This window comes from Choristoneura fumiferana, chromosome 3 (genome assembly GCF_025370935.1).
Source record: "Choristoneura fumiferana chromosome 3, NRCan_CFum_1, whole genome shotgun sequence".
NCBI lineage: Eukaryota > Metazoa > Arthropoda > Insecta > Lepidoptera > Tortricidae > Choristoneura > Choristoneura fumiferana.
Window position 1 is genome coordinate 17,418,040 of NC_133474.1, and position 27,571 is coordinate 17,445,610.

The 27,571-nt window shown below is 36.5% G+C and overlaps 1 protein-coding gene across 2 annotated transcripts; it reads right to left on the reverse strand.

Annotated features, from left to right (window-relative positions):
- Positions 1 to 141: 141 nt before the first annotated feature.
- LOC141426807 (alpha-tocopherol transfer protein-like) lies at positions 142 to 25,892 on the reverse strand. Of its 2 annotated transcripts, none has more exons than XM_074085987.1 (6): positions 25,754 to 25,892; positions 14,492 to 14,586; positions 12,182 to 12,335; positions 5,082 to 5,275; positions 2,603 to 2,864; positions 142 to 877 (listed from the first exon to the last, which is right to left on the reverse strand). In XM_074085987.1, exons 1-6 carry the CDS (start codon positions 25,875 to 25,877, stop codon positions 831 to 833), a joined length of 876 nt encoding a protein of 291 aa, XP_073942088.1. In that variant the 5' UTR covers positions 25,878 to 25,892; the 3' UTR covers positions 142 to 830. The 2 variants fall into 2 exon arrangements, with proteins under 2 accessions (XP_073942088.1, XP_073942089.1); XM_074085988.1 differs by having other exon boundaries at positions 25,328 to 25,863.
- Positions 25,893 to 27,571: the final 1,679 nt, after the last annotated feature.

Below are 27,571 nucleotides of genomic sequence, written 5' to 3' on the forward strand. Positions count from 1 at the left end.
GTGATCGTACTACATACTATTAATTACAAATTGACGCTTACAAAACTTACCTGAATCGTGGAAATTGGTATTGATAATGTGTTTCTCCGTAAACAAATAACTCGAAAATTGTGTTTTAAAACTCTTTATTGTAATAAACACATGAAATTAACAGAAAACAGGATAATAAAGATGTACAAAGGTGAACTTAATAATTTTTGAAAACTTGAGCACGTTTGATATATCCATCGACACAATCTATTCCGTGGTTAAACAGACTTTATTAGTGATACCTATAATACCTATCCGTACGTATACTATGGACCATAAATACAAAACACCATTCGGCAGCTTATTTTTTGCGGCAGCAATCTTGTTGAGACGAAACTTTGTTCTGCCTAAAATCTATCATATCAGTTCTCATAGATACTTAGGTATTTACAATGTACACCTATTTTATATGCAAGACATACAATTATCAGTACAATTCGTAAAAGCATTAACTCTTGAACAGTCTCAGGATAAGCTTACGATGGACTACATTCCATCTGCAACGTGACTGCCAACTGCCTATGCATTTTTCATTGCAGTTTCATTAAAATCGGCATAACTGCACGCTGGCAAGCTGGATAGCAAGTAAAATGTACGGGCAGTCGGCAGTTGCGGTTACGTTGCATTTGGAATGCAGTTGCGTCTGTTCCGGCATTTAACCCAGCACCTCTTTAATATGCGCTGACTAAGAATACTATAATATTAATAGTAAAGATATCATTAAAACCCATTTTGTTTTTCACCCCCATTTCCTTTACATAAGTTTTTTTACAGTAATTTCGCTATCAATAAATATCTAGTTATTTACTAACACCGTTGGCCGTCTTATATCCGTAGGAGTTTGCCACTGAAACAATAAGAATGCGTGTTAATACCATATGTGGCCCATATTTCACTTAAATTATCGAGTAATAATTTTGGAGGAATAAGTTTTAAGATTGTTTTTTGGAATCTTTTTGTATTTTTTATTTCAATTCCAAATTTTTACTTTTACGGTCATTCCGTAAAACCTAAATTGAAAATACAAACTGAAATATAGATGCACAGAAAAACCAGAAAAATAAGACCATCACTGGGAATCGAACCCAGGTCCTCGGTATTCCGTACCGCGTGCTATACCGCTACACCACTGATGGTTAACAGTACAGACACCAACCAAAAAAAAAACAATCTTAATTTGATTGCTTAGTAACGACATCTCTTGTCCGGGTGAGCGGTTAGTTCCAATGGAGTGGCGAAGAAAGTTTCTCGATGAGGGCTACGGCATAGATGTCGCTAGCGTCACTGCTTAAGTGGCTAACATAAGAAACAAACAAGCTGAGATATGAGGTGCATAGGGGAAATTCGTGTAAATAAAAATATCGAAACAAACTCAAAGACTTTAATAATAGAGTGCATGTGTCGATATTTTTGACACCTTGGCCGCTCCGAAATATCTGATGGTGACTGTACCTACCTGCGATTACCACGCGGTGGCCGCCTGCCCAGCAATGACAGATACTAAAGGCTCAGATGAACGCGCCAATTTTCGTTAGGCTTAGGGGCTGTTTCACCACCTATTGATTAATTTTAACTGACGGATAAATGTAATACCGCCTCCGTCTATTCCAACAAAACAAACAGAAACGGCATCACATTTAATTAAAATTAATCAATGAATGATGAAACACGGGGTTAAAATTGTAATTCCGTTTAAGTACCTATTCAAAACATAGCATCACGTTGGGGTCACCAATGTTTCATAGTAGGTATCTAGAAGATCAGATGTACAGGAAGTAGCAGAGAAAGGCTAGTTCATTAGTTCGTGGATTTGAAACTCATTGCTTGATCTGATCGGTACATAACGTCACCTGTAGGAGTAATCTAGGACTAACTCGCGTCTCTTATACTCTGCTTATTTAACCAAGATACTAAAGTGACAGTATCCAATGTAAAAGTAATGTGACCAGCATAGTACGAATAGTACTGCTCTCTGATTTCGGTTTTCGGCATAAATACCGAACACATAATATTTTATGGATACATAGATTAATTAATGGTTTTAAAAGACCTATCCAACGATACCCCACACTATTATAGGGTTGTATGAGAGAAAAAAACACCCCCACTTTACGTCTGATGGGAGGTACCCTAAAAAATTTTTTTTTACTTTTTTATTGTACCATTTTGTCGGCATAGTTTACTATATCCGTGCACAATTACAGCTTTCTAGCATTGATAGTCCCTGAGCAAAGCCGCGGACGGACGGACAGACAGACAGACAGACAGACATGGCGAAACTATAAGGGTTCCTTTTTTGCCATTTTGGCTCCGGAACCCTAAAAAGGGAAGCTGAATAGTACCGGGTTTGGCCGGCGGCGGCGCTGTGATTGCTTAAATCGTTTCGTATTATTACTATGCGTTTTATTAATGATTTTTTGTTTATTTTGAACATAAATTGAATGAGTCTGGCTTTGGTGAAACAAGGGCGATTATAGGCAGAAAAATTTGGGCAAACCGGTAGAAATCGAGTTGTATGAAGCCTGCGCTACCTACTGTAACGTAAGTACTTACTAAGAATTTAATCACTTACATTTAAATTCTTCCTCATAGTGCGACAGCATCTTCCACAACAGTTCCCCCGAGACCTCTATTTCGGGCAGCGTCCCTCCGTGGCGCTGGCGCAGAGCGCGGCCATCGACATACCGCTTCACCGACTCCATGTCACTGCCGTGGAAGTGAATGCGCGAGCGCAGCTTCTCTCGGAAGAACGGCTTGAACAGCGCGAACACCATGTTGAAGATGTACGGCTGGTTCAGAATGTGCACGGCTTTGAGGCGGATTGGAGTGCAGTCCTGGAAAGATGGTCATTATGGTAATTGATTTGAGTTTGCTCGAAAATGAAGGAAAAGCAATGATGAGAGTAGAGTATCTATCTAGTGCCACTAAACATTCGTTGTGTAAGTGTAAGAGAATCACAATAAATTGGCGTTTGCGTAGCACAGGATAAAAATGGACCATTATAATATTTTAATCCAATATCATTTCATAATTTAAAAAACGGCCAAGAGTGTGTCGGACAGTAAGGTACAGTGTCGAACGGTAAGGATTTCGTATTTTAAGTTAGTTAATAAGTTTAGGTATATTTTATACCTTAGGCTGCTATTTACCTACTCTTAAACTACTAATAATTCTCAAGAAAACTTAGCCGCTATAGTTTTTCTTGTAAGTTTTATATACTTACTACCATCCTGATTTTTTTCAAATTTTTCCATTCATCGGTTTTGATTTTAGAGGGGGGGACGCTCGATTTTAATGAAAATTTGCACTTTAAAGTTGAATATTTCGCAAACAAATCACTGAATCGAAAACCCCTAATGGTTTTAAATGACCTATCCAACGATACCCCACACAATAGGGTTGGATGAGAAAAAAAAATCACCCCCACTTTACGTTTACGACTATGGGATTTTTTTTTTAATTTTGTGCAAAATTACAGCTTTCTAGCGTTGATAGTCCCTGACCAAAGCCGCGAACGGACGGACAGACAGACAGACAGACAGACATGGCGAAACTATATAAGGGTTCCGTTTTTGCCATTTTGGCTCCGGAACCCTAAAAAGGTACATGATTGTTAGACTGTTGTTGGTATTATTTTCACATGCTATTATGTAACTTGCAGTGTTCAAATATACCTAATATTGTAAGTGGTTTTCAATTCTTGCAACTCTAATTTCACCCACTTCTACTGATCGAATTGTTTTAAAATTTACCTATACCTTTGCAATGTAGTTTCATGGCAATGTAAGTTCAGTTAGCAAAAACAGAGTATTAAAATGGAATATTTACAAACTTTTTAAAACGAAATAGGTGTAATACTACGTAACTGCCTGTGCTCTAAAACCTATTGGATAGCATCAGTGTTTTATGCGAACAACGTGGTCCTTTGAATCAATCATTATTAACCTTTGTGACACTCGAGTTATGGAATTATGAAAACCTGTTGTGTTAACGTGATTTTAAATGAGAGGAGGGCAGGAAAAGGCTACAGATGTCAATTTAAGAGATGAGCAAAGAGATTTCCTAGAGAAAAATGTACGTAAATAATCTACTACGCTATTCGGATAAGATTAATAATTTATTTGCCAACTTTATAGCACAAACACAATGTAAAACAAACTACAAACATTATTTGTTAGGTACAGTCGAGGGCATAATTAATATCTATACCGAATCAGCGTCAAATATATGTACAATTGTACATATACATACATTGACCTTATAGTTAATGGCATAAAGATGTATGTGGATTTTTGACGCCTTGGTGACGTACATATATTTATGCCCTTGGCTGTACGTACTTACACTAAGCCGACTTATTCCTAAAGCGGCAATTGGGCATTGGACCATTTTGTCGGCATAGTTCACATACATATTCGTGCAAAATTACAGTTTTCTAGCATTGATAGTCCCTTAGCAAAGTCGCAGACGGACCGAAAGACAGACAGACAGACATGGCGAAACTATAAGGGTTCCGTTTTTGCCATTATGGCTCCGGAACCCTAAAAAAGTCGCAAAACTGAAATTTATTTGGGGACATTTTTTTAAACGATCGGAATCGACTGTGCTCTTGATTCTGAGTAGGAAAAACCATATTTTTCCAAAATTTACAAAAAAAACCAAAGGGTACACTTTTTTGTGAAAACGCCCAACTCAGTCTTACACTCAGTCGTTCGCCGCGTGCTGCATGCAGCGACCACAAAAGTGTAAAGAACACGGTTGTACGAGTACCTATAAGACGGTTCGTTGGCCTAAGTAGGTTTGAAACAACTTCGGCGACCACGTTAGGTGGACGACTCAGACTCAGTGTAATCGCCGCTTTATGTTATATGACAAGGGGACAACATCGACATTTTACCTACCTATATGCAAGGGCTTCGCCAGGGGGGAGCAGGGAGGGGAAGCTGCCCCCCCCCCCCCTTCCCTAGAGATTCTGACGCCAGAAAACTCTGATTGTTCTCCACTTTCAAATGCTATGTGATTTCACTAATCGGTACCAAGTCTTTGCGTACCTGCGCCCACTCCACGACCATTTTAGCGAAAGAAGGCGTAAACTGCAGCACTTGACTGAAGGACAGTCCTTTCATGTCCAAGATGACGTTGACGCCGCAGATCTGCGTACGCGGCTCCGTCATGGCCGCCTCTAGCGCCATCTGGACGCCGCGGAACACGTCGGAGAGAGGACAGTCATGCGCGTTCCAGTTCTCTGAAAACATTCGACAAGCACCCAATTAAATCTGTGCATACAAGACCACAAGGCCTTACTGTGTAACACACTTGTAATCACAATCGTTTTCACCACTTCTTTCTGTCACACGGCATAAGACGACGGTAGAAAGAGATGATGAACGCGTTAGACGATATAGCCTCTGGTACGCATTATGAAACGTGTGTTTTAAGAACCAAGACGTGCTGCATAGCTTTTCACGTGCAAACGCGCGGTTTTAGTGTTTTAATATAACTATACGCTTCAAAACGCCCAATTATTACCAGAGGCCGTATTGCCTAACGTTAATGATGCTCGCGACCATAAAATAATGAAGGCGCCTTTGTTTGGTCTCCACTATTAGAAGCGGGAAAATTAATTAAAATATTGTTTCCAAACTCCTAGGCACAGGGAGATGGAAATGAAGGACTGTAAACGCGGCTCATGACTTCAGAAAATTATACATCTATTAAAAAAAATGTGGTACTTGCATTATCTTCAATATTTAAGGACCGACATTGGTCGAAGAAAATGCCTAAATTGCCTAGCATCAGAAACGTTAGGCAATACGGCCTCACGTCTAAGAGACAACCCAAAACCTTAACCACGTAGGTAGAGACTCGAAACTTGACATGTATCATTAATTTATAAAACTTCCCATAGGAATCGTAGAGGTAGGGTCAACAATGAAACACATAAAATTCCAAATCTCATAAATCTTTTGTTTTGACATATTTGTCAGAAGAAGAAGTCTGAATTTTTACAGTACTTTGGTAATTTTATTGGGTTTTGGTTGACATATGCAGTATTTATTAGGAATGTGTAGTAAGTTATCAAAAAAAAACAAAAGTAAAAAATGGGAAATGTGTCACTGTGTCCACAGTGGTGTACAGAATGAAACATTACATATTTAATAATGAAACGTGAATACTAATATAAGCTGTTTCATAATTTTAAGACGTACCTATTTATGTAATACGTATTTATGTAAATGCACGGATATAATCAAAACAGTTTTAATTACTTTAACTTTCATCAGCCTCATTAAAAGTCCCATGCGTAAATGTTTCATTGTTGACTACCTAAAGCACTTTATACTAACGTGATCTAGTCCACAATAATCTACGAAATATGTTTAATATTAGAAAAATTTATTAGGAAATTTAGTAGTAGATCAACACTGTCTCACACGCATTCACAACACAAAGTCAAAGTCAAAATATCTCTTTTCAATCTAGGCTATTACAAACACTTATGAATGTCAAAATAATAATAATATTATTATAATAAGAAAAATACACCCATGCATGCATACACACACACACACACACACACACACACACACACACACACACACACACACACACACACACACACACACACACGCACGCACGCACGCACGCTAAAATTTATATTTATTTAATACCAAGCAACATTTGTTTTTTTTTTCCTTTTTTTCTCTTTTTTCACATTTACTGCCAGCCAATGTTGCTTGGTTACAGTCTGAGTAGTTTTTAATTAAGTATGAATAATTGTATTGTAATAATTACTGCGGCCGGCCCTCTTCGAAGGGACCAGTCTGAAAACCAGCGCTGGGTAACATAAACTCAGCACATGCTGAGATTGGGACCCATTGCCCTTACTAAGCACATTGTTCTAACCGCAAATTAATTGTAATGTCTAGGTTAAGTTTGTGGCAATAAAGTTGTTTATTATTATTATTATTTTATTTTTATTTTTTTAAAGTATAAAATGTACTGAATTTCTAGCCATAATGTAATGAAAAATGTACAAAAAATGCTAAAAATATTTACTTTCATGACAATATTACTGAAAAAGCTCCGTCGACACATGTTCCTCCACGTGACGCCGATGCAAACTCGAGTACAGTGGGGGGTTCTCAAGGGTGTTCTTACGCGATACTGTGCGCACTATTTGGTAACGTGGCACTTTCAAAATATCGCAATGTTGAAACACCTAAGTTTCATTGTTGGACACATGACCCTACACTAACAAGGGATTTTCTGAAATTCTCAGTGGATAGAGAGCTAGCCAATTATTTATTCTTCCACGGGAGCAAAGCCGTAGTATAAAGCTTATTAAAATGAATACCTCTGTGGTAAAGAGCCTCATGCCTTTACCTCCAGATTCCTATCCAGAGATTATGCTTATTATGGGAATCATATTAAGCAGCAGAAGAGAATTTTCGGTTCACGGGTACGGTACGGTTGTTGAGCTAAAAATGACTCACAACGCCCTCTTAGGTACCTACCTCTTATCCTGGCGGTAGAGTCATGAGTGGATCATTTTAAGTTCCACAACCATTCACCCACTTCTGCTGCTAAGTGTATGTAGGTATTACCATGATCCCATCGCCTCATTCATAGTTAATTAATTAAATCGTTTACTTATGCAAAACTGTTTACTTTCTATGCGCGGATTTCATTAAATTTGCACCTCTTCGTGGTAGTTTCAAATACACATCTACATTATTATCCCACTAATATTATATACGGAGTGGAGGAGATTAGGAGAGGGTTACATCCAGCAGTGGATAGATAAAGCCTGAAAAAGAAGAAAGAATATTATAAATGCGAAGGTTTGTAAGTCGGTTTGTTTGTTTATTTTTTACTGCATCCCGTCTCCATTTCTTCCGTAAGAGGCGACTGAGGATATAGGTACCGTAGGTGACAGGCTAGCAACCTGAACCTGTCACTATTGTACCGCTTTTGTCAAACTTAAAACCTAAAATTGCTAAAAGTGGCTCCGTAGCGGTAACGTTTCGTGTGCTCTGCCATGGATCTGCCTATACCCCATTTGGGAATACAGGCGTGATGTTTGTGTGTGTGTGCATCATGTCTAAACCACTAAACCGATTTAGATGAAATTCGGTGAGCAGATAGTTTGTGTCCCGGAGAAGGACATAGGATAGCTTTTATCCCGAAAAATTGCATAGTTCCTGCAGGATAAACGAATTCTACGCGGACGGAATCGCGGATATCGGCTAGTCCATAGGTACTATGCGTAAATGAGCATAGAAAATAATCTAACTTCCATATTTTAAATGCAAACAAACGACTAGTGCCACGTCACCTTAATAAAAAATAATGTAAATTGTATGTTTACTACAATTGTAAATTTTCCGGGTCACGGAAAGGTTGACAACGCGACTTAGCTACAAATGCATCATACATAGATCATCACGTGGGTAGAGTTCTTGGAAATTCTCCGTATCTTACATACCTACGTCAATAATTCTAGGCCTGCACCTGCCATTTAAGTATTGACGTCATTTCATATCATAAAAAATGGTGGCCAAAGTTATATATTTAAACACTTCCGTTGACTATTGCCACAATTCACTCGGATTACCTATCAAAATGGACTATGCTTATTTTTAGGGTTCCGTACCCAAAGGGTGCCAACGGGATCCTATTACGGAGTCTCCGCTGTTTGTCTGTCTATCTGTATGTCTGTCTGTCCGTCCGTCTGTCACAGGGCCCTATCTCTTGAGCCGTAGCGCGACACTTGAAATTTACACAGATTATATATTACTGTGGCCGCTGTAACCATATTATACTAAAAAAAAATGGGGTCGTCATACAAAAACCGTGCTTTTTTTAGCGTTTTCCCTTTCTAAGTGGCCAAGGTGACAGCCGGCAGTTGCTAGGGGCTAGTTGATTCGTCTTTCGGTACTTTGGTACTTTGGAACTGCTGTTAAAACATTGTACGGAGGTACGGAACCCTTCATGTACGAGTTCGACTCGCACTTAACCGATTTTTTTTATTGTACGAGTATAACCCGCAACAATAAGACAAATTCACTCCCTCTGCGAAGGAATAAAGGCTCAGAATACTGTCATATTGTTTGTTAACCTTCCAGCTTTGCAACAGTTTTGTAAACTAATGATACGGACATAAAGACTTTACACTTAGTATCCGTACCCATTTATTGGGCGGCAGAAAAGGTGACTACAGTACTTTTATTTTAGGATGCTGCGGGTGACAGCTGTCAATATCACAAGACTAAATTCAAATTCAAATTCAAATCATTTATTCAGTAAATACGCCGCAATAGGCACTTTTACACGTTACTTTTTAAACTACCAGCAGGCGCGGCGCACTCCACGATATAGGTGCGATTCTGTAAGTATCAAAACACCCCACGCCGGCGTGGGTTAACTCACTAGGGCTATGAGCACCGGCCGGCATGCACGCTCGCAGTTTCGCTCGAACTAGTCGCGCCGCGTAATGCTACGTGTAGCTGTGTGATTTTCATGAGGATATTAGAATATCTATCATGAAATAGCGTGGTGTTTCGATTTTGGGATGAGGAGTACGTATATGTTTAAATTGTACAGTTTGAGCGCTGAAACAGAATATGTATAGCCACACTAAACAGTATGGAACTACATAATGTTATCTGAACATGAATTTTTTTTTTTTTGAAATTCATGAAAATTTCATTAATTGCAACACTAAAATTCTTACTATTAACTAAGTATTTGTCCGATTTTACTCTTAAGTTATATGTGAGTATTATTTTTTTATTGATTTACAACCCTATCCTAAACCAAAACGTTGGTGCTGAATAATAACGACCTTCGCGCGCAGCACTAGAGTTCAATATTGCTTGCGCAGTGATTTTGCTAATAAAAATTACGTAGGCATATAAAATGGCGGCTTTCGTCAACATCAAAAGAGAGAACCTTCTGTACTTGTACCTACTATTACTTATTCTGTGCTACCAGCGCTTTCGGAAAGAACATCATTGCCAAGAAGGATGCGCCGCAAGAAACTTGGCAGAAAGTAATTTTTTTTTCAAATAAAATAACTACAAATAAAATACTTAAAAAAATTATAATACAAGGATGTATGGGGTCCCTTAGTTACAAAACTAAACACTAACTATATCTTCGTTCAGTGGAAGTGTGAAGAATGCTTCCATCGTCATATTTTTTTTTTAAATGAAATATACATTTCAGGTCAAGTTACCATTAAGCTTTTGGATTACGAAGGCAAGCTCACGTCTGCCGCCCCCAAAGTTAGCTCACACGCACTCATGTCATGCTCTGCAGAGCGGTACCGAGGACATGGTATTGCTTCCGTTCCCATAAGCTCTATTGGGATCGTCTTGGGAACTTCGACGTCGCGAGCCTGTGACTAGAAATTAAAATATACAAGTTTAAAATCCATAAGCTTAACAATATACAGCCTTAAATATAGCATGGGGATGTATAAGTCCCTGAGTTAATAAAAAAAAACTGGAGAGTCAAAGTGTCGAAACTAGAGTCGATAAAACTAATAATTTAAAATCTTAATCATAATTAATGTCATAATTAATCCGATTATTACGCTAATTTTGATGAGAACATTAGTAAAATTCTAAGTTGGAATATTATTTGCCACTTAAGTAAGGCTAAACGGAGTTTGCAAGAATATTCGTTACATACCAATTAATAAGTAAGTACCGATATAACTCAAGATCTAGGTCCCATAACTAAACGAGTCTGGTGTTACGTTACACGCATATTACGTTTCTTCACTTAATTGTGCTTTGAATTTAATGAATTGATAATAAAAAACTGATGCAATTTTGCTCACTGATTTCTCATAGCAAAACCTGCCTGTTTGAGGTGCTGAGGTGAAAAAAACATTTTTTTTTAATAAATTTAGTTGTAGAATTGACTACTTAATCACGAACTTGAATTTACTTAATCACGAACAGTAATATAAGAACATACATAACAAGATTCTGGAAAAGTCTTTATTGTCTATTCCCTATCACAGTACTGTATCGTAATGTTACTAAAACGATACTGCAACCACTTACTTTTTTTTTCTTAATTCGTTCGTTCGGACAGGCTAAAGTGCAGCCACTTACTTAATTCATATGATTTTTATACATAACTAAAACTTTCCGTACATAATTCATGGCTGCCAACATAAGTAAACAAAATACGTATTTTTTAACATCGTCACTAGCAAGTCAACATCAATTAAAAACAAAATTTATCTTAGAAACATTTTGTAATTTTCTTATTTTCCACTCGTTTGTTGTTATTTATATTTATATTTACGTTTGCCTTACTTTATACTAAGTATGAAAACGTTTGTTTAATTTTTTTTTCATTTTGTATATTTTTTTAATAAGTACATCATTGTCGTAGAAAAAGTATTGTATGCAACGTTGTATAAATAAGTCAAAAAAAGCTCGTGGCTACGCTGGCGTGGTTCGCTACGTTATATAACCGTTGCATAAAATACTTTAATGATATACTAAGCGACAGTAAATCTTTCCCTCAAATGTAAGCAGTAGTAGGTAAATTGTATGTAGATTGTAGTGGGCCAAATTTTGTGCCGCTGAGTGAGTATATATGGCAAACGAGCAAGTGGGTCTCCTGATGGTAAGAGATCACCACTGCCCATAAACATCTGCAACACAACATCTGCTACGACACGCGCACTGCGCGTGTCGTAGCAGCCGCTGAGTCGCGTTGCTCCGAAGACGAAGGGCTACGGATTAGCCTGAAACATGTCGAGCTAAACTCGATTTAAGACGTGAGTTATCCGGGTCATTATAATTAATACGAGTATTGTCATGAAAATTAGCGTAAAAATAAAATTAATGATTACATTAATTATGATTAAGATATTAAATTATTAGTTTTATCGACTCAAGTTTCGACACTTTGACTCTCTAGTCTTGTGATATTGATAGCTGTCACCCGCACCATACTGCAATGAAAGAACTGTAGCACGCAGAACTGGGTAAAATGGCGTGTAAATGAAGAGGCCTTTACTCAGCAGTCGGTGGATGTGGGCTGATTTAATTTGATTGGTGTGGTGACTACTTACACACAAGACAAATAAAATTTAAACGCAAACAAGTTTAAAGCTACGTACTGCCAGACTCGACGAACATGATGCGCCGCCCGTGCTGGTCTCTCGGAGCTAATATCGAGATGATGGAGTGGTCGAACGCGCTCCGCACGGCAGACGGCATCAGATCCCTGCAGTAATGCTCGTACGTCTGCCGGAACTTGTAGTATGATTGGATCTAAAAATAATGTATTTATCAACTTTATAAACTCGTTTTACTTAGTACATTTCAAAGACTATCCCATAATAACGTTACGACTAAAGTCAAGACTTAAAATGTAAAAATTTAAGTTGCTGAATTCCAGAATAATTCCTTGGCGTTGAGGTAAACCCGATTTGTGATATGTGACCTTATGTGACCGTAGTTTTACTGCATTTAAATTCAGGGAGTATAAACAACTTAGGTGTACACTTGTAAATTAAGTACAACTAGCTGTTACCCGCGGCTTTGCTCGGGAGAATAAAAAACATTACAAATAAGCAAGCAATCAAGGAAGGATGCAAGTGAGCATGCCAGCAAGCGTTTAAGCAAGCTTGCAAGTGAGCAAGCCATTTTGCAAGATATAGTGCAAGCAAGCATGCAAGCCAAAATGCAAGCAAGCATGCAAATAACAGATCAAGCAAGCATAGGTACACCCAAATGTGCAAGAAATAGTGCAAGCAAGCATGCATTCAAGGCTGCATTCAAGCATGCAGGCAAGCATGCAATCGAACATGAGGCAAGCATGCAAGCAAGCATGCAAGCAAACATGCAAGCAAACATGCAAACAAGCATGCAAGCAAGCATGCAATCAAGCATGCAGCAAGCAAGCAAACAAGCATCCAAGCAAGCATCTAAGCAAGCTTGCAAGTGGGCATGTAATTTTGCAAGAAATAGCACAGAAACCATGCATTCAGTCATGCAAGCAAGCATACAGGCAAGAATGCAAGCAAACATGCAAACAACAGATGGGTAAACAGATCAAGCGAGCATACTGCCAAATATGCAAGCAATAATGAAATCACGCATCCAAGTAAGCAGAGTTATACTACTCACGGCGAACCTTGATCCCTATGACACTGACAGTGACAGTTCATTAGCTCCACTTTTATATAAACATGCAATAGAGTCCTGGCTACCGTACAACAGCCAACTGATAGTGTCTTTTTCAACCTCGACATTGGCGGAATCATCGATAGTATCGATGGAGAAATATTTTTTCTAAAAATTGAATTGAATAGAGTCTTGTCACGCAAAATTGTTTAAAAACAATGCTTGGAAGTCTAGCACGTCATAATTTGTTGAATTATAGTATTAAAAATAAATAATTAAGTATTATTTGTAATTATCGGAAATAAGCTCATGAAAAGCACTATACAAACCTCGGGCAGAACAGGGATTGCTGGACTCGTTTTATCCGTTCTCTACCCCGAACTCGTCTATCAATTCCTTACTTCATGGCCTCTGCAGTACCTAATGTACTATTATGTCAGAAACTAGTCCCTAGCCAAGTTATTAAAGATATTCGAAACTGATTGATTAAACAACTTTTTTCTTTCCTAGGGTTGCCAGATGGCCGGAACATCCGGGATTGTCCCGGAATTACGTGTCTTGTCCCGTGTACAGGAAATATACTTTAATGTCCCGGATTTCGACAACCAACTATAATAATAGTTTTTTTTAATAAGTTACGAGAGCAGTATTTCCTTCCATATTAAAAATGTAAGCTGCGGTTAACATTGACGGCCTGTTTTCAGAATTCGCGTGCCTAATAATTGTTTTTGAGGTACTTCCAAAGACTTGCTAAAAGACAAAATCTGGGGTCACTATTTTAAAACGAGCAATTTTAATGATTTTGTCAATTTGAAGAAAATACTTGGTTTTGTGCTTTTACTTGTATTTACCTGCCGACGCAATTCGTAACCTTCAAATTGTCCCGGAAATGAAATGCCTGTATCTGGCAACCCTGGCTCTACCCTAATGTCCACGAATTCATACTTCTAGACCGGTCGATCAGCGGTTAGAATACAAAACAAACTTTTGGTCATACCTCGGAAACGGATTTTTTTTGGAATTAAAAATATCCTATTATTTATTCTGTACTTCTAATATGACGTATAGCCGTTAACCGCGACTCCGTCCGCGCAGAATTCATTTATCGCTAAGCCGCGGGAACTATGCAATTTTCCGGGTCTCAAACTATCTGTATACCGAATTTCATTTAAATCGGTTAAGTGGTTTAGACGTGATGAAGTAACAAACAAACAAACGGATTTACAAACTTTCGCATTTATAATATTCGCTTTTATGGGATTAGTGGGATAGACTATGTGATAGATAAGTTTGTTCCTTACCTTTTTGAAAGCGCTTTCTGCATAGAATTTGCATGGTCTAAGGAACCGTATTAGGAAGTCATCGTTGTCGATTGCTATGTTTAAAGATTTCTCTTCTGAAAAAAACAAGAAGATTATTGAGTTATAAAACTATTTTCAGCTATCAAACGGAAAATTTAATTTACATGAATCAAGAATTCGGTCCATAATGGAGTGGCTAAATGGAAGGCAAATTTTATTGAGAGATTACTACGAGTATTTAGTTTTAATTTAAAATATACAGGAAACACTAGCTCAGCCTTAGACTCAGTACAAGTGTCAAGGATGGCAGAAATAAACACACATTTCAATATAATTAGATGCCCCGGCTTGTTCTGTTCATTTCCGTGTTCTGTATTGTTCTGTGCTCTAGTTGCTGCAGGGCTACTACGAAACTCGAAACTCGAAGTTCGTATCGTACCGTCCCTCTCGCTCTCGTCTTAAATAGTATAAGTGTCAGAGGAACCGCACGACACGAACTTCGAGTTTCTAGTATCGGAGTAGCCCTGCTGAGTGCACGGCACGCATCACTCAAGCATACCTACATCAAGGTCCACGAAGTCATCATGTATAAAAACTTAACAACATCTTTTTTAATTGAAGAGGTGAGCAACTCTTAACTCTTAATGCTGCATACGTTACGTTTGATTAACACCTAGATGAAAATCATAAATTGCCGCCTCATTTTATTAGTCTTTAGAATACGAGTACCTACGTCACATGTGACCTTGGCTGTGGATTGATACGGGTTGGGATATTATTTCCAAATATCCCTGTCCATGATATAATCATTAACTTTATAATACGCCTTAGATATTAATAATCTTCTTGAAAATGGATCTGAATTTTGTATCCGTTTCATTTGCAATATTTTTTTGGAATTTTATTATAAAAACGTATACAATTTCCCAGAAACGACTTTTTGGTTTTAGCCAGTCTGTAAGATGGAACTTTAAGCTTCCTCTGTTTCTAGTAGCCTTTGGCTTATCGACGTTAGTGGGAAAAATCACATATGTTCTTCCTAACATACATGATTATTTCAAAAACATAAAGCGACGGCAGGGTTAGGATACCTGTTTCCTTAAAAAAAGATCTTAAAGATTTACGCGTCTTCAAATTATAAATTGCTCTTATTGCTCTCTTTTGTAAAATAAAAATTGACTCAATGTCTGCAGCAGATACCCATAAAATAAGGCCGTAGGTACGAAATAATGCTATTAAAGTAAGCAAAATAAACGAACCGTGCCGTCGCCACATCGGTTTGCTGCCGTATTTTCCAAACTGCAAAAGCAGCAGCAGCATCTACCCGCGATTGCTATGACGTGAGGTCCCCACTGTAGTTTAGAATCGAGCGTTATTCCTAAAAATACTGTTGATTTTACAAATTCAATAGTTTAACCATCTTACTTCATATTAGAAACTGAATTCGATTTAGATGAATTTATCAACGAGAATTTAATACATTTGGTTTTATTAGGATTTAGTAACAAATTATGGGCAGCAAACCATGCGGATATCACGGACAGGGTTTCATTGGGTTCAATGAAGTCGGTGTCTTTTCTACTAACCTTGAACAGTAAAGACGCGTCGTCAGCAAACATAACTATGCCCGACTTTTGGCTTACCATATTCATTTGATAGGAACTTGTTTAAAAATTGATAGACCAGTTATTTGGCTGATGGTACCTAGTCTCAGCACTAAATGTTAATCAATTTCAAAATCGACTAGATCAACACATTAGAATACTTGACCAAGGAACAATTAAGTAGATACAGACACCTATAAGTGGCTTCCAAACTGCCTGCCTGATAATTTAAATAATAGTAGTAAAAAAAAATTACGATTATCACGAACGAGAAACGAATAATAAAATTAAACGATCGAGGATTACGTAACGTCGATCGAACGTCGAATACTTAGTAAACGAATATTTGGTGAAAAAGTTACACTAGACACAAGTTCAATGCCCTTAGTGTAAGTTTTCGGTTACAAAATACGTCTCGATCGCGTTCGCGTTAAAATCTCAATTTGTATGGAAACACGAACAGCGCCTCTAGCGGAACGTTTGCGATGTTCGTGTTTCCATACAAATTGAGATCCATTGATTAGTGTTAAGTGACGGTTAAATGTGATGCCGTCTCTATTTGTTTTGTTCGAATAGACGGAAACGGCATCACATTTAACCGTCAGTTAACACTAATCAATGGATGGTGAAACAGCCCCTAAGGGTACAGTACCACTACCATGAGTTAACAATAACCGTACTCGATAGCGATGGCCTAAATTATTTGTAGAGGCGCTGTACAATTCTCAATACAAATAATTTACGCCGTCGCTATCGAGTACGGTCACTACAAACTCATGGTAGTGGTACTGTTCTGGCACTAAAATTAACAAAACATTATTTGGCATTATTTCGAATTATTTGCAACTAAATACAAACAACAATGTAGGTATTTTTTTTAACTCTACCGTATCTTTCCATAGCCAAGGTCTAAAGTGAGACGTTTTTAGGGTTCCGTGGTCAACTTTTCATCCGTCTGTGTGTCTGTCTGCCCGCTCAGCTCATGGGGGGTTACCGGGACGGTTTTTCGATTCAGTGATCTGTTTGCAAAATATTCAACTTTAAAGTGCAAATTTCCATTATAATCGAGCGTCCCCCCTTCCCCCTCTAAAATCTAAGCTGTTGGGTGGAAAAATAATAATAATATATTATTATGATATATTCAGGATGGTAGTAAGTATATCAAATTTACAAGGAAAATTATAATGGCTAAGATTGCTTGACAATTATTATTAGTTTAAGAGTAAACAGCAGCCTAAGGTAAAAAATATACCTAAACTTGAGAGATTCCGTACCCGTACCTACACAACACAATACGAAATCCTTAGAAAAATATTTGATGATAGATCATTAATCCAGCTATTGCTACAATGGCAGTAGGAAAACATTTTGCAGGCAAACAATTTTAAGGGTCAAAGATCCCTTACATCACTTCCCATTAGATCCAAGCTATGGTTAAACCCAACTTTATTTACTAAATAGCATTAAAATTAATACTGACGAGTAAAATTAACGGGTCACACAAATACAACTTGTATGGAAAATGATCTGTTATTTTTGCGTAGCTAACTATATTTTTATTATAAATGTGTATATATCAAAAGCTATTAATAAAAATACCTTATGGCACTTATGGTCGTAATTTTTTAGTTAAACAACCCCTAAATACCCGCGAAGTTAACAAACTAAATAACCTCCACAATCACCTTGTAAGTAAAGTATCTGCAACTCGTAAATCTACCGATTCATCTGTATAATAATTATTTTTATTTCCTTCAGCTAGATGATTATTTTCTGTAAACAAAGTAGGTACTTCGCGTATTCGTGTGTTCTTTTCACACTTTTATAAAATAAAAATATTTAAAATTTCGGATGATCCCTTATTATTCTTAATTTTTTTGAAACACACAGGGCTTCAGACGTAAATGGGTAAGAATTACCCGTTATTTGAATTTGTGGTTTTCATTTTTTAATTCATTCAATAATAGCAGTGGAGTCGATTATTACACCTGCAAATTGATTTGTACTTTTTAAAGTAAGTACGCTAGGAGTTAGGAGGCTAATAATATATTCTTGGTTGTCAATTGCTAGACTATCATCCTTTTAATCACATTTATCTTGATCGTGATGTAATATTGTATCATTAAGCACTTACCTACCAATGTACAATTTTTTTTTTTACAATTATCACTTCTTGAACAATTCGCGTCTTATTTATTGTACCACTTATATGTTCACCACCAAACTATGTGGTATATGTACTTATGTTTGTTTAGATATTGATTCGTCTAAAAATGATTTCATATCAGTTTTCAATTTGCAGCAGAATTTACCTGTTCTGTCTTTATTTTGTTTCAAGTTTTTATTTGACTTGCCGTCCGTGCCATATTCGTTATTAGAATATGACGAATCCATCACTTCCCGTGGGTATTCAAGGCGACTAAGAGACCTATGTGAGAGTCAGCAGTAGCGCTCTCTATTGCCAACTAGGAATTCCGGACTGCGGTGTGCGAGAGTACACAGCTAGCGACCGCATAGCGACTGTATCTATGCGCACGCGCGACAGCATCTCTACTGCATCGCTACACAAAGTCGCCGTGGGCGAGCAGCCTAACGTGAACATATAAACGCAAAAACTTTTTCACCTCAGCTCCGCAAACAAGCAGGTTTTGCTATGAGAAATCAGTGAGCAAAATATTTAAACTTCACTTTGATTCTTCACTTTCACTTCAACACGAAAAAAGTCAAAGTCAAAATATCTTTATTCAATTTAGGCTATAACATGCACTTAATTATGAATGTCAAAAAAAATCTACCACCGGTTCGGAAAAACCTCTGTTGAAAAGAATCCGAGAAGAAACTCAACGAGGCATATTTTTTTTAAACAGATTAACAATATTATTAAATGATATCTATATATCACAAGTATTTTACACAACTTTATTTTTAACACAGTAGGTTCGCTTTTTGAAGGGATTGCTAATGCGGATCGGAATTATTTCCAAATATCCCTGTCCATGATATACTCATTAACTTCATAATACGCCTTAGATATTAATGTCTTCTTGACAATAGATCTGAATTTGGTATCCGTTTCATTTATAATATTTTATGGAATTTTATTATAAAGACGTATACAATTTCCCAGAAACGACTTTTTGGTTTTAGCCAGTCTGTAGGATGGAACTTTAAGCTTCCCCGTGTTTCTAGTAGCCTTTGGCTTATCGACGTTAGTGGGAAAATCACATATGTTCTTCCTAACATACATGATTATTTCAAAAACATAAAGCGACGGCAGGGTTAGGATACCTGTTTCCTTAAAAAAAGATCTTAAAGATCCACGCGTCTTCAAATTATAAATTGCTCTAATTGCTCTCTTTTGTAAGATAAAAATTGACTCAATGTCTGCAGCTTATCCCCATTAAATAAGGCCGTACGAAATAATGCTATTAAAGTAGGTAAAATACACCAATCGTGCCGTCGCCACATCGGTTAGCTGCCGTATTTTCCAAACTGCAAAAGCAGCAGAGCTCAATCTACCCGCAATTGCTGTGACGTAAGGTCCCCGCTGTAGTTTAGAATCGAGCGTTATTCCTATAAATACTGTTGATTTTACAAATTCAATAGTTTGACCATTTAACTTTATATTAGAAACTGAATTCGAGTTAGATGGATTTATCAACGAGAATTTAATACATTTGGTTTTCTTAGGATTTAGTAACAAATTATTGGCAGCAAACCATGCGGATATCACGGACAGGGTTTCATTGGGTTCAATCAAGTCGGTATCTTTTCTACTAACCTTGAACAGTAAAGACGTGTCATCAGCAAATATAACTATATCCGACTTACCATATAAGTTAGGTCATTTACATAAATAAGATACAGGAATGGGGCAAGAATGGATCATTGAGGCACTCCCATTTCGACCACAGATCCCTCCGATACCGTTCCGTTAACCTACCGCTACCTTTTGCTTTCTTTGTGTAAGGTAAGATTTAATGAGTTCTAAAGTGAGGCCACGAATGCCATAAAAATTTAACTTTCAAATTAAAGTATCATGATCCACACAATCAAAAGCTTTCGAAAGGTCGCAGAATACACCTATAGCGTCATGTGATTCCTCCCAAGCTTGCAATATCAATTTAACTAAACTATGACCCGCGTCTGTAGTAGACCTGCCTTTTGTGGATCCGAACTGCTGTGGATGCATGATTGTATGGGTATTAAAATGCGAGATCATTTGCGTCAGCATTATTTTTTCGATTATTTTGCTAAACGCTGATAGGATGGACACAGGACGATAATCAGAGGGATTATCTTTATCACCTGATTAAAAAATAGGAACTACTTTACTATATTTCAACAAATCTGGAAATACGCCTTCATCTACAGCTATTAAAAATAAAAGCTAAAGTGGGAGCAACGACATCTAAAATGGAATGTAGAACCTTAACTGAGACGCCTCACAAGTCTTCCGTTTTTTTTTTACCTTCAATAATCTAAAAGTCCTAATGATGTCACAGGGAGAGACATGCGTGAATTTAAAATTACTTAAGTTTGGAATAGATATATTTTGTTTTAAGAGCGGTTCAGCTAACTTTGAGGAAGACGCGAGACATTTGGTCGTTTCAATGGTTATTTTAGAGAAGTAGGTATTAAACTCTTTAGCTACTTTAACCGCGTCCGTTTCTAATACGTTGTTAATCTTTAATGATATAGAGAATTCCGCGTTCCTACGCCGACCGGTTTCAGTATTTATAATATTCCAAACTGTTTTAATTTTATCATTAGAGGACTTAATTTTATTAGTTACTTACATAGGCTGCTTTTGCTTTATTTGCTTTATTACAAAAAGCGAGAGATATGATCAAATGTGCTGATTACAATCTTAAATTAAATGTATGCTATTAAAAATATATCGATACGTAATAAATTATATGACAACGAAATATTTTCAAAATGTAAATTCTCCCGCTCTTTTAATAAAGCATGCAACCTCATTACACGAAAGCCGCTTCTCTTGTTTTTTTTTTAATATAAAATAATTCCGTATACTGACTCTACAGTTGGAATTATTTTTTTGACAAATTGAATGAATTTTTAATAAATCTATTTATGTTCATGTATCTAATGGAATTCTTTAAAAAAACATATTTAAAGGTTTAATAACATATTTATAATAAATTATACGTTTATTGTTCAACCTTTTTAATGACCCAAAGATGAGACTTTTGCATTATTAAAAAATAAGTATGACATATTTTACAAGAAGTTCTAAGTTCCAATTACAATGCATGTTATGAGTATGAGATTTGTATTGTACCTACCTACTAGACACTTTTTCGTTCCGAATTCAAAATTTCTCTATTTACCGCTTTTCAAAAGTTTTAAGTGACTTTTCAAAGATGTAATCGCGACTGTTCGTATAATTTTTGAGTAAGGGTTTTAAATGTGATTATTATGTTTTTGTTTCTTTAATGAAACAATGTAAAATTTAATGCCACTCAAACTAAGTATAAACAAATATCTCGTGAGTCGTGACATTATGGCCTACTTTAGTCCCTTGTTGAACAATATTCCTTTTTTCTTTCCATAGCATATCAAGCTAATGGTTTGCTAAGTGAACAAAAAAATCTGCCACTTTTACTACATAATCAGTCGCTTAAATCTTGCAACTGGGCAAATCAACAGCGTATTTGAATTGTAACAAGCGATATATCGTGAAAGCACTTTCCAAAATATGATATTCGATAAACAAGTTAGCAATACCTACCTACATTAATACAGAGCTCCGGTGATATGACAAAAGTATTAAATCTATACAAAGCACGCAATGTTTAAATATCTATAAATATTCCTGAGATATTTAAATAGGTAGAGGTTTGTTTAACAAGAATGAAGGTATTGTACGACAAGGTACGGGTACTGACATCTTATAGTCGTCCGCGCAAATTCCGAGCAAATGAATTAATTATTGTTTGCTTTATTTGAAGCTAGATTAGTAAAAAATAAGTATGTATTGTTATTTAATAAATATCTAACATATAAAATTTAAATGTAAGTACTAATGTAATAAACATCGCAGATAATTCTTAATTATTACGAGAAATTAGGGTTTTCTCGTAATAATTAAGAATTATCTGCGAGGATCAAAGATATACCTACTCGTATCAAATATTAAGAGCACGGTTACTTGGACTTGGGGGTCTATATTAATTCGCATAAATTAATTGTTCTAATTTAAATTGACATAACGTTATTTCCCATAATTAATTCGCATGACGTGGAAAAAATACCTAACATCAAAGGCCTCGGCCTTCTGAACCTAACCTAACCGAGTCGGTTTTGCCCTGAACAAGCTAATTCACTCGCTTAGTAAAATTATGCTTATTCATTTTATAACAGTTTAAGTTATATAGTTAATACTTTGACTTTGAATGTTATGCATACTTCAATTACTTATGCCAAATAAATTATGCTAAATAAGTGTTATGTGTGCGAGCTTTGCGGTGAAGGAAAACATCGTGAGGAAACCTGCACAAACCTGCGAAGCAATTCAATGGTGCGTGTGAAGTTCCCAATCGGCACTGGGCCCGCGTGGGAACTTATGGCCCAAGCCCTCTTGTTCTGAGAGGAGGCCTCTGCCCTGCAGTGGGACGTATATAGGCTGGAATGATGATGATGAGTGTTATGCTTCTTTATAATTATGCAAGTTCGCTGTTATGCACTATGCAATTTTCCGTAATAAAAACTATCCTATGTCCTTTCCCAGGACTCAATCTGTAAACCGAATTTCATCTAAATCGTTTCAGCTGTTTAGACATTATGTATGAGGTTTAGGACATTATTATTACAAACAGACTTACAAACTTTTAATATTAGTAGGATTAGTAAGAAACGTTGTGTATAAAGAAGTTTGTAAATTTTACAATTTGACTTTTATCAACAACAACTTTGTACGGAAAAAAATGTTTTTCTCTAATCGAAATATTTTTCTCTCGTACCATCATGTTTTTTTTTTAATTTTAAAAACAAGATTTTATTTTAGGGCCGCTCAATTTTAATTTTAATGAAAATTTGCACTTACTATATTATTTTTTCACAAACAGATCACTGAATCGAATAAGCGTCTTCACAACCCCCCAATGTTTTTAAAAAACCAACCCCACACTATAGGTTTAGACGAGAAAAAATCACCCCCACTAGAAGTATGTGGGAGGTAGGTACTTACATTATTTTTCTTTCACAATTTTGTCACACAAAAAAAAAATCAAAATTGTGCACGAGAAACGGCCAAAATACTTGTTTGACAAATTCATCTGGGTTCGAGATATCCAAAGCTGGAACACTCGTGGACGAACCACAAACAAGGCAATGATTCCCAAGCATCGCACAAAGGGATGCAGAGGTGGTTTCAAATTTGCAGCGTCCAAGATATGGAATGACTTGCCACCACCCCTTCGTGAAAGTATGTCCCAGCCTACTTTTAAACACAAGTTCCGAGCGTTTCTTCTTGTAACACAACTTGAAAACAGCTGCATATATCACTAGTTGTGATCGGTGTTGTGCTCAAGGATGAATGGGTACTTTTCATCAACTGTAATTTGTTGACTGCTGAGGATTTTGTTTTCTTTTTTTTTTTTTGTTCTGGTTTTTTAATTATTTTGTTTTTATAATGTTTTAGTAAACTTTCGTAATTCTCACTTATAGTTTAAAATATTAGTTAATTATTTGTATTAGTTTTTATCTGTATTAGGTATTGTTGTATGTTGTTTCCGTCTTTTGTCCGCCATCCAACCCGCTATAAACAATATTCCAGCATGTGTCAACAGGGGCAGACTGTAAACCAGCGCTGGCAGCTTCCGCGTAAGCGCAGCATTAGCTGAGTTTGCTCCTTTTGCCGCAGGGCAGACTACTAACTTGTATTGGTTATATTGTTGTCTTGCATTGTTTGTACTGTTGGCAATTAAATATTTTCTTTCTTTTCTTTCTTTCTTTCTTTGTCGGCATAGTTGCTTCATATATCCGAGCAAAACTACAGCTTTCTTGCACTGGTATTCTTTGAGCAAAGCCGCGGACTGGCGGGCAGACAGACGAACATGGCGAAACTGGGTTCCGTTTTTGCCATTTTGACTTTTGGTTATAGAACCCTAAAAAATCAATAACCCGACTGTCTTAAAAGGCTTCCAATAAAAACTAAAAAGGAAAAAACTAGTCAAATACCTAGGTAACTTAAACTTCCTCAGTCATGAGCTGGTCACGATTTTGAATGGTTTTTTAATGGAATTTAACGATTTTTAAGATACCTAGCTAGGATTTGTGACATATTCAATTTATAAATTTATTACTTAATGTTCAAACGATTTACAGGACACCTGAAAGCCCATGTCGGGCACTTTTCAGTTTTCTTTGGCTCGTTAAACGCCATCTACTCCGATGAAGTTATATTTACTAAACAATTTAATAATCTACCTGTCAACAATGTAGACTCTACATTACATACCGGCCTCTATTAACCGTAATCATCGTATGAACGTACCGCTATTTTTTAATTTATGCCTTCAATCTCTGGTCACTTAATGACATGACGAGTAATTTTGCTATCAGCTGTGTAACAAGTGCTGTGTGTGCAAGTACTGTCTGCCTAAGAGCTTCAATTGATAAGTAGGTAACGACATCGAGAGGGTAATTTAAAACTAGGCCAAAACAATGAATTCGGATGCAATGTGGTATTTTTATTTTGTTTGCTATTTCATTAAAATATGTAGGCTTGCAAAACTGTTCTTAGTGAGAGTTTAATCTGTGAAAAGTAGATTAAAAGAGTATTTTCGCACTTTTACATAGGTAAATAAAAAATTATTAGTTATTTTTTTTTTACAGCGGAATGATAATTATAAATATCTGTGTTAAAAATAAAGTTGTATTAAATACTTGTGATATATATTATCATTTAATAATATTGTAAATCTGTTTAAAAAAATATACCTAGTTGAGTTTCTTGCCGGATTCTTCTCAACAGAGGTTTTTCCGAACCGGTGGTAGCTTTTTGACATTCATAAGTGCTTAGAGCCTAAATTGAATAAAGATATTTTGACTGTGATTTTGCCTTTGACTTTGATATAAGTATCCATTAAAGCTTCATGGGATACATTAATAGTAAAAATTACGCTCCTTTAATTAAGTACTTGAGTAATTTCTATATAAAAACGTCAAAACAAAGAAAATGAATTAAAAGCTACGAATGTTTTACCTTTTAAAAGTTCTCTAAGTTCTTGTATAGCTTTCTCAACAACTTCCGGTGTTTCTCTCAATTCGGTCTCTGCCTTTTCCTTGTAAAATTTCTCCGTAATTGGCCAGCGCTCGAATTGAATTTTGTTGTCACCCCACATAACGAAAGGTGACCCATCTTCGTTGTATTGGATCTCCATCGTACTTGTTTTGAAACTTAACAACCCACCTAAATTTTTTGTGTATTTGAAGTTTTGTGGATTTGGAAAAGTTTGTGTATTTCAAGACCAAAAACTTTTAATTAATGAAAGTGAGGACGTAATAAACAACCACTCAGTCAATATCACCGACACTTAGTACCCGCACAGTAAATACAACAGTCTGAAACAGTGTCACATTTTATTCTGAGCTACAAATCGCTTTTTTTTCTGTTTTGTGTTGTACCTACTTTTTAAGTTTAACGCGACAACCGGTTTGCTTCTAAGTTGTATTGAAAGTGATCTCGGCTTTCGAAGCGCCAGCGCACGCAGTCTGACAGCTCGCACTGCGCCCGCGCCGCCGCCGCTGCTCATCTTAACGGTACCATACCACTTCCATGGGCTAACCATTTTACGCACTGACCAGTTCTCTCCAGTAAATACGTAAAATTTTGCCATTGATGGTGTGTATCAAAGATATGATAAACATAAATAATTAAACTTATTATAGGTAAACAAAATTCGTATACCTATATTGACGAGCGATACGAATATGTGCAATAATAGTTTAGTACATTAATTTTAGAATCTAGACAGAGTAACTGAAGATTTTACCTTTCCTACTTATTTTTTTTCTTATATGTATACTTAAATGAAAGCTTGCGTTCTATCACAATGACACCATCTGTAGCTAACACTATCCCGCTATCCTGGTCCACTAATATTCTAGTACAATTTTGGTCCGGCCAAGTCCATGCCAAGCCCCGCGCAATGTAGGGTTCTGTACTTAGTTCTGTATGGTGCGTATTCTAATTAAATTTTAAACTTTATAGGCCGGTGTTCCATACGACTCTCGCATAATTTGCACGATGAATACCTGTAATAAGTAAACAATATTTCCTGTTGGTTTCAGTCGGAGCAAATAGAAAGAAACATTGCTCCACCGACACGTCTAGGCGCTTGCGCTGCGAAAGTACCTACTTTAATACTTAGTCAGCACAAAAAGACTGATGACCGAGTAACTACCTTGGACCTACATAATGAAGTAATTGACCCAGTTGACTACTGGCCTTTGCGATATTTTTACAGTCAGCAATCGAATCGGAACAGAAGATCCGTTGCAAAAACTCAACAAATTAAGTACCTACATTATTTTCAACATTTTCAACGCCCTCTTCCGCAACTCAGACGGATACTAAGGGATGGATTTTTAGTCAAAACAGCAAAGAGGGCCGCTCTTTGAGATCATCATCATCATCATCATGTCAGCCGAAAGATGTCCACTGTTGGACATAGGCCTCCCCCAGATTAAGCTATATAAGATCGATTTGTTAGATTTTTTTAAGTATAATAAATAAAATCTATTACACTTACACTAGAAAAATGCCGTAGAAGTTAGATTAACACTTAACTTAAATACTAACGCTAATAATAAAATAATTAAGAATTTAATTGTATATCTTTTCAATTATTTTATTTCCAAAGTCATCAATACCAAAATTTGGTGACAGACTGCTAAACTTAGGGGTGCTTAGGGTCAAACTTTTGTAGTGATTGCTAGGAAACAAGTCAGTGAACAAAGACGCCCAAAAGAAAATTATAAAAAAAACCACAATTATTACTACTAACTTCGTTTACTTTAATCACACATTTCTGTAAAGTACATTCACATTTATCTTAGTTTTTACATTATCTAATCTTTGAGCAAATCAGGTATTCGACATTTCAAAATCAAATCAAAATTAATTCGATAAAAATGACGTTCTTGGAATTATTTTAAGATAAATAATAATTAATTTCATAATCAAAAAATTCACAAAATTTTCTTATTTTACTATTTCTGGTGTCACTAAAGACTATGAGGTATTGTATTGTATTGTATCAACTAGCTTTTGCCCGCGATTTCGTGCGCGTGTAATTAGGTTATTGTGCGCTGTTCCCTCGGTAACTGTGCATTTTTCGGGCCTATGTCAGTTTCTGGCCCATAAACTATCTCTAAGTATGCCAAAAGTCACGTAAATCCGTCGCTCCGTTTCGATGTGAAAGACGGACAAACATACAAACACACA

Coding starts and splice junctions, on each gene's coding strand:
- LOC141426807 (XM_074085988.1), bottom strand. CDS start 25,505: ATGGAGATCCAATACAACGAAGATGGGTCACCTTTCGTTATGTGGGGT. Junction 12,336..14,491: donor CAGAAAGCGCTTTCAAAAAG/GTAAGGAACAAA, acceptor CATTATTTTTAG/ATCCAATCATACTACAAGTT. Junction 5,276..12,181: donor CATGTTCGTCGAGTCTGGCA/GTACGTAGCTTT, acceptor GAATGTTTTCAG/AGAACTGGAACGCGCATGAC.